The sequence below is a fragment of the Poecilia reticulata genome, linkage group LG23, assembly GCF_000633615.1.
Source record: "Poecilia reticulata strain Guanapo linkage group LG23, Guppy_female_1.0+MT, whole genome shotgun sequence".
Lineage (NCBI taxonomy): Eukaryota > Metazoa > Chordata > Actinopteri > Cyprinodontiformes > Poeciliidae > Poecilia > Poecilia reticulata.
Genome location: NC_024353.1, coordinates 6645140 through 6653459, shown reverse-complemented (window position 1 = coordinate 6653459; position 8320 = coordinate 6645140). Strand labels below are relative to the sequence as shown.

Here is an 8320-nt window from a genome sequence, read left to right as displayed (position 1 = left end):
CTAAAATAAAGTCATAATATTATTATGAGAACTCTGTCAGAAAAAGTTGTTGGTAAAAAGAAAAATAAGGAAATATTTAATCTGTAAACACATCAGTGTCAGATTATAAATGTGTCCTGATCACTGATTATTTCCTCCACAATTGTTCTTTTAAATTGTTTTTATTAAAATCACTAATTTTGTTGAACTACGTTAGAAATATTTGCAAGGAATTTTGTGATGTGACTCCATAGCATGATGTTTAATAATAAGGAGGAAAAGCAAAAAACTCTTCATGAGGAAGAAAATCAGGTAAATAATCCAGTGTTTAGTTATTTTGACCTTAAGTTGATAAGTTTAACGGAGTCAGCATAACAGCGCAAAAAGTAAAGTTGTTTACAGCTAAACTATGCTAAGCTAAACAGGCTAAACCTGATTAGAAAAATAAACCAGTTTCCTCAAAATGATGGCCACCAGGGGGCGCTGTGACCTCTGAAATACAGAAAAACTGAGTCCCATATATTTTTCTCTTCTTACATTTTTCATCATCATTTTTGTTTCTTGTTTTTCAATCATTTTCAAACATAAAATATAAGTTAAAATAATAGATTTAGATGTTATTTCTGATGCTTTTCTCATGTTAGCGTAGTAGCAAAAAATGGAAAAGTTGACAAGAAAAAGACCAAAGAAAAAACCATAAGACTGAATAAAACAATAATTGATGTGATTAACATAAAATATTACATATTTTCTTATCAAGAGAGAGAATTGTGTTGAAAAAATTTATTATCTGGTCATAAAGTCATAATATGTGATAATAACATTTTCCACCACATAACTTATCACCAAATAAAATCAGACAGTAGGATGCAACATTTATGTTAATAACAAATTTATTGCTTATTTTTCGGTGCTAACCAAATACATGTGACCTAATTATTTAAGTTTTTTAATTTTTGTATTTGAACTGAATGTTTCTGTGTCCTTGCAGCTGTTGGGCCTGCTGATCTCCATCCTGATGATCCATCAGATCAGGCGCCACGACGGCCTGGGAGGACCGGCCATCGCCATGAAGGGCTACTGAGGCGAAGCCGAGCGTTAGGACCTGAAATGTAACCAGAGTCTGTTTTTATCATTAACACAAAGGGATTTAAATCGTCCTGGGAGGAAACAGCTTCTCCTCTTTTTGAGTTTGTACCACTGATTCTTGTATAAACATTTATTTTTTTACATCTTCATGTTTTGTTGCTGGATTGTAATAATCTCTGAAACGCAGAAAAATCTGAATATTTCCCTCAACTGCAGCTGGGAGATGAAAAACATTTCCAGACATTAAATTCAACAATTATTTAGAAAAACAACAATCGTGGGATTAATTTTTCACACATTCTGGGGTCTGAAACTATCAAACATCTTTTTATAAGTTGGCAAAACAATCACTAAAGTAGATTATATAACATTTCCAGTAATTTTAATGGAATAATTGGGTTGAAGTTTCACAACAGAATGACTTTAAAAGTGCCAGTAACATTTTTTTACATCTATTTTGTTATCATTTTGTTGGAAATTGTTGTGATCTGTGTTTTCTGTGTATTTATTTTGAGGTTTTTCTGTGTTTTTTAGCCTGTTCCCCTGTGAGTCTCTGTCTTCCCTGATTGTTCCCAGCTGTGTCTCGTTTCTTTGATTACCCTCGTGTATTTAGCCCCACCTGTTGTCTTTGTCTCTTGTCGGATCCTCGTCGTATGACGTCTTGTTCCTGTTGTTCAGTTCTGTGGACTATTTCATTATTAAAACCATTATTCATCACTTCAACCTGGGTCTGCCTGCGTCCTCCCTCACCATCCAACCACCCAAATCGTGACGGTAGGATCCGACCACAACAGAAGGTGAGAGACGCATGATGCGGCTTAGACGGTGGAGCCCGTGGCGGTGCTTTGGAGCAGAACCGCTGGAGGAGTTCTGTGGCGGAGCTATGCTGGGGGGATCGCGGTAGGCGAGTGGCGCACGGAGTGGGGCCCCACTGTCACCGCTGCCCTGTGCCGCCGGAGGTCCCGGCCCCTGGGTCAAGCCGTCACCGCTGCCCTGTGCCACCGGAGGTCCTGGCCCCTGGGTCAAGCCGTCACCGCTGCCCTGTGCCACCGGAGGTCTCGGCCCCTGGGTCAAGCTGTCACTGCTGCCCTGAGCCGCCGGAGGTCCCGGCCTCTGGGTCAAGCCGTCACCGCTGCCCTGGGCCACCGGAGGTCCCGGCCCCTGGGTCAAGCCGTCACCGCTGCCCTGTGCCACCGGAGGTCTCGGCCCCTGGGTCAAGCTGTCACTGCTGCCCTGGGCCACCGGAGGTCCCGGCCCCTGGGTCAAGCCGTCACCGCTGCCCTGNCTAAAATAAAGTCATAATATTATTATGAGAACTCTGTCAGAAAAAGTTGTTGGTAAAAAGAAAAATAAGGAAATATTTAATCTGTAAACACATCAGCGTCAGATTATAAATGTGTCCTGATCACTGATTAGTTCCTCCACAATTGTTCTTTTAAATTATTTTTATTAAAATCACTAATTTTGTTGAACTACGTTAGAAATATTTGCAAGGAATTTTGTGATGTGACTCCATAGCATAATGTTTAATAATAAGGAGGAAAAGCAAAAAACTCTTCATGAGGGAGAAAATCAGGTAAATAATCCAGTGTTTAGTTATTTTGACCTTAAGTTGATAAGTTTAACGGAGTCAGCATAACAGCGCTAAAAGTAAAGTTGTTTACAGCTAAACTATGCTAAGCTAAACAGGCTAAACGTGATTAGAAAAATAAACCAGTTTCCTCAAAATGACGGCCACCAGGGGCCGTCATTTTGAGAAAAAAAAAAAAGAAAAAAGGCAGATGTTGCTTGCTGCTGTCGGGTTATCCGGTCAGCTATATATAGCTACATTGGTGGCTCGTTGCTCATCTTTTGTAATTAGACTAACGACTAGTGGCTGGAAAGACGTTTCTGTGTCAGCATTAGCCGCTAACGTCTCGATAATAGTCTTGTGAAGTCAAGACTATTTTGTGGCCTCTGAAATACGGAAAAACTGAGTCCCATACATTTTTCTCTTCTTACATTTTTCATCATCCTTTTTGTTTCTTGTTTTTCAATCATTTTCAAACATAAAATATAAGTTAAAATAATAGATTTAGATGTTATTTCTGATGCTTTTCTCATGTTAGCATAGTAGCAAAAAATGGAAAAGTTGACAAGAAAAAGACCAAAGAAAAAACCATAAGACTGAATAAAACAATAATTGATGTGATTAACATAAAATATTACAGATGATTGTTTTGAAAAATGTATTATCTGGTTATAAAGTCATAATATGTGATAATAACATTTTCCACCACATAACTTATCACCAAATAAAATCAGACAGTATGATGCAACATTTATGTTAACAAATTTATTGCTTATTTTTCGGTGCTAACCAAATACATGTGACCTAATTATTTAAGTTTTTTAATTTTTGTATTTGAACTGAATGTTTCTGTGTCCTTGCAGCTGTTGGGCCTGCTGATCTCCATCCTGATGATCCATCAGATCAGGCGCCACGACGGCCTGGGAGGACCGGCCATCACCATGAAGGGCTTCTGAGGCGAAGCCGAGCGTTAGGACCTGAAATGTAACCAGAGTCTGTTTTTATCATTAACACAGAGGGATTTAAATCGTCCTGGGAGGAGACAGCTTCTCCTCTTTTTGAGTTTGTACCACTGATTCTTGTATAAACATTTATTTTTTTACATCTTCATGTTTTGTTGCTGAATTGTAATAATCTGTGAAACACAGAAAAATCTGAATATTTCCCTCAACTGCAGCTGGGAGATGAAAACCATTTCCAGACATTAAATTCAACAATTATTTAGAAAAACGACGTGAATTTTCTCAACAGAATTACTTTAAAAGTGCCAGTAACATTTTTTTACATCTATTTTCTTATCATTTTGTTGGAAATAATGTCTTTTTTTATTTTCTTACATCATTTTCCAAATATTTCTACAAAATCTATCCACCCTTTTTGCAAAATTTGTATTTTTTTTTAATTTATAACCAAAGACAATCTAAATAAAGTGGTGGTTGTTTAAAAATGACAACAAATCTCCAGCAGTATAAATTAAATATTATTTTTATTTTTTTAACATTTGTGGCCTCTTTGGATTATTACTGCCGACCCATAAGCTGGATGTTCACCTGATAAAATGAGACAAATCTGTTGTAATTAAATGTTTAAGTTTTTAAGTTTGGACTAATTATGTCAATAAATGTTATAAACTCCATTATAAAACTGTTGTTTAAAAACATTTCCAGACATTTCCACTATATTCTGTAAAATTATTGCACTTTTTTAAATAAAAGCAACATTTTCAGATTTATTTGACATTGTGTTGAATCTAAATATTTATGACTTTTGAAATTTACTTTTGGTTTAATATAAATGTATAAATGACACGACCAAAAACCCACAACAGACTGAAATATTTTATGCCTTGGTTACAATTAATTAGTCTTAGAAAGCAAGTCTTTATTTTGCACATTAAAAAGTTAAATTCAGTTTATTCATATTTCCAAATATCAGTTTTTAAAAATTATTTTGGTTATGTAATAGATTCACACAAAGAAAAAATGTTTTAATTTCTGCTCTTAAAGTTATTTTCAGATTCCTATTCCTCTGAGTTTTGTAAATAAATATGCATTTGACTGCATCCATATGTGAAGAACAATAAATCAGAGTTTTATTTATTACATAAAACCAAACAATAGTAATTTAATTAATGTAATGTTTTAGGTCCTCATTTATCTGGAGTGGCATCAATATTTGCAAACAAACAAGCAAGAATATTATTAAAATAATTGGAAGAAATGCATGTATTGATAAAAAATTCAAAAATCAAAGTTATTTTCCTTCACTACGATTTTATATTGATTGGCTTCTGGAAACTTTTAGTTTGTTCTCTAATAGGATTGTAGAACGTCTAACATCTCTGTGCTGTAATACTCTATAATGATAGAGGGAGTAGACGCTGAACGCCTTGAGGAACCACACACATAAAAAATGATTAAATAAGTCAACCCAGTTATGCAAACGAAACTGATTCAGTAAAATTAGAAAGTAAATTTTGGATTTATTTCTGAGTATATTAGTCAGTTATTGTTTTATTTTGAGCCATGAAAGGGCAAATAATGCATATTATTCCTGTTAATATGGGAAAAAGGAACAAAGAAAATATATACATCCACTTGTAGACCAGTATATACAATAATAGAAAAACATTTTACTGAACTTTACTGCTTCTCTCTCTCTCTCTCTCGGAGATTTCCGTTAATATCACTGATGCCACTCATAACCTCATTATCAAATTAATATTTTTAATATATACTTTAGACGAGTCATTAATTATATAATATAATGTGTTTTATTCAAACAGATGTAAGAAGAAATATAACAGTGTAGTACTAAATGATCTTTTGTCATGAATCACAATACAAAAATCCTTCAAAATAATGATACTAAAGTGAAACTGAAAGCTGCTGTGCAGTAGAAGTAACTTTTTCTCAAATAGTTACTTAAACAAATATATCTAATTACATTTTCTCTCTGCTAACTGTTTGATCATCTCTGTTCCAGCAGCAACAAGCTTCATGTTCCCACTGCTACTTTCTCATCTCTCTTTTTGTACATTTTGTTTTTGGGTTTAGATGAGACTGTGTGAAACTTTAAACCCATTGAGAGAACATTTAGAAGCAGCACATAATATGTTTTATTATATTTCAGAACGTCACCAATACAAAAGAAGTACATTTGGAGAACAAATGTTTATAACCGCTCCTCTGCCTTCAGTGCTGAGAAGAAACAACCACTTTGCACCTGCTCAGCTGTCAGCCTGTCTTCCTGCAGTTGGGTCATAAACCCACATTCTAATCTACGCCATAAACTGTTGTATGAACCAACCTTTGTACTTGAACTTTTATTCTTATAAAGTCTCTTTGCTCTCCTGTCCATAGCAAAAGGCCAATTGTGCTTCTTCTCATTGCATCAAGATAGTATTAAGCTAAACATCAGCTAAATCTTTATAAAGGTTAACAAAAATTATCAAAATACCAGAAAACACATGAAAAAGACATGTTTTATTGCTTTAATGCAGATTAAAAGAATATATTGAATATTAAGAAGATAAAAGAAAGCAGTTTCGACATTTGAATTTTCAATTAAAAAAATACAGTGAACATGAAAAATATGTTTTTATTTTTGCAATTGGATAAACAAAAACAGCAGAGAAAAATTAAATAGTTTTTCATTTATGTTTCTGGCTATAAGAATTTGGTTTTTCTCTGTGTTGATTTGGGTTTTTCTGTGTGTTGATTTGGGGTTTTCTGTGTGTTTACTTCAGGTTATGTCCAGTGAGTCTCTGTGATGTCACGTCTCTTTCCCCTTGATTGTTTCCTAAGTGTGTCTCGTTCTCAGTAATTACTTCCTGTGTATTTAAGTCCACCTGTTGTCTTTGTCTCTTGTCGGGTCTGTGTCTTGTGTCGCTGTTCGTTTGTAGTGTCGTAGTGTAAGTCATATGTTCCTGTCCATTTGTTTAANAGGACCGCAACCTGCAAACCCAAACCTGCGGTACGTCGGGCGGGGAACGTAGGGAGGCACTTTTATTTTATTTCACTATTTTATCAGCTTTATTTAAATTTATTCATATTTACATTTTATTATAATAGTTTAAAATACTTTATATATGTATATATTAGAAGTGTGCCGATTGATCGGTCACCGATCATAATCGGCCGCATTTCGTAAAAAAATGTATGATCGATGATCGGCGATCATTGGCTCTTGTTGCCGATACCGATCACCTCACCCGGATGACTTTCTGACCGCATGACGGTCAGAAAGCTAAACAAATAACACGCAAAATTATTTAAGTCTTCGAGCTGCGTTGTAAGACGCTGGTTCTGCTCTCGCTGTTGAACCGCTGCTACGCTACAGGTAGTAATATTTCACTGATGGAGCGCCGCTTCTGCTCCACCTGGTAGTGACTCTCACACCGAACCTCTGCTTAAAGCTGCAGCATCTAACCTAAAAAATACATTTTTTAGGTATTAAAACTTTCGCTGTCCTAACGTGAGACATATAATCTCTAAAAAAATAATTGATCTCCTCCCTGCTCTGCATAATTACTCCGCTCAGTCAGAAACAGCCACTGAGAACTAGCAGTAATCAGCTAGCCGCCATGCTATCAGGAAGGTTTCATTCAGTAACTCTGGATTGTTTATTGTAATGGATCCTTGAATGTTAAGTTTTATACTTGAATTTTTTTGGCAATGTTGGTAGGTTTTATTTTGGCTCTTTGCATAATTTAGCCTCTTCAGAGCCTCCATATGTTATCAGTCTGTTAAAGATAGTATTACTGACAGCAGGAGAATTTGCACAATGCCTGTTTTGTTTAGTTTACTGGAAAAAGTTATTAAAAACAAGTTTTGTCTAAATTAAGGTGAATTCATGATTCCTTTTTCCACATAATGTAACCGGTAGTGTTTATGATAAAAAATAAAATAAAAAAATTATGTGATCGGTATCGGCAGGAAAAAGCCTGATCTGCACATCTCTATACACATCTATGTGTGTGTATCGGCCGCGGGGCTGTGGGGCCCCGGGGCTGGGGGGCGGCTGCCTGCTGGCCCGGGCGGTCCATGGGGCCCCGGGGTGCCAGGGATGGAGGAATTGTTTCAAGTTGCTTTAATGTCTGATTATAGACGGAGAAAGTGCGCCCTCATCTGTTGAGAAAGGTGTATTTAATAAAGCTATTTTCCCTCAATGGAATATATAGTAGTCAGTCCCAATGACTGTTTCACTCACGGTTTAGCCGATGTGCATCCTGGGTAAAGATCAAACCACAAACGACAAATATTCTTATTGTTCACGCAGCTGTAATGACTTTAACCAAGAGTAGTGCTTTCTCTAAAAATATGAAGGCATTTTGTTCTAGTTAATTAAAATTTTTATTTATTTATTGATGTTACGATTAATTAATTAATTTATTTTTATTTATTTATTACTTGAATCGTTTAATTCTGGGTTTTTTATTTTCATTTATCTGTCATTCATTTTTATTTTTCTTATTGATATTTTTAATCTAATTTAAAAAATAATTTTTTTGGAATGCTTAAATCTGTATTTTCATGGTATTTTTGGTTTCTGTGTGAATCGCTGTGTTGTTTTCCTCCAGGGATCCTCAGGACCGGCTCTGATCTACGCTGAGGTATTAATTCAGATTATCAACAACATTCTGCTCATGTTGGGCCTGTTCTGGTCTCTGAACTTACATTT

At 35.5% G+C, this 8320-nt stretch overlaps 1 protein-coding gene across 1 annotated transcript in view; it reads left to right on the top strand.

Moving 5' to 3' along the window:
* LOC103459378 (CD63 antigen-like) overlaps nt 1-8320 on the top strand; it is a 41344-nt gene that overhangs the window by 14152 nt on the left and 18872 nt on the right. The window contains exon 7 of the mRNA XM_008400888.1: nt 8220-8292. Coding sequence (XP_008399110.1) covers nt 8220-8292 — 73 coding nt within the window. The remainder of the gene's footprint in view (nt 1-8219; nt 8293-8320) is intronic.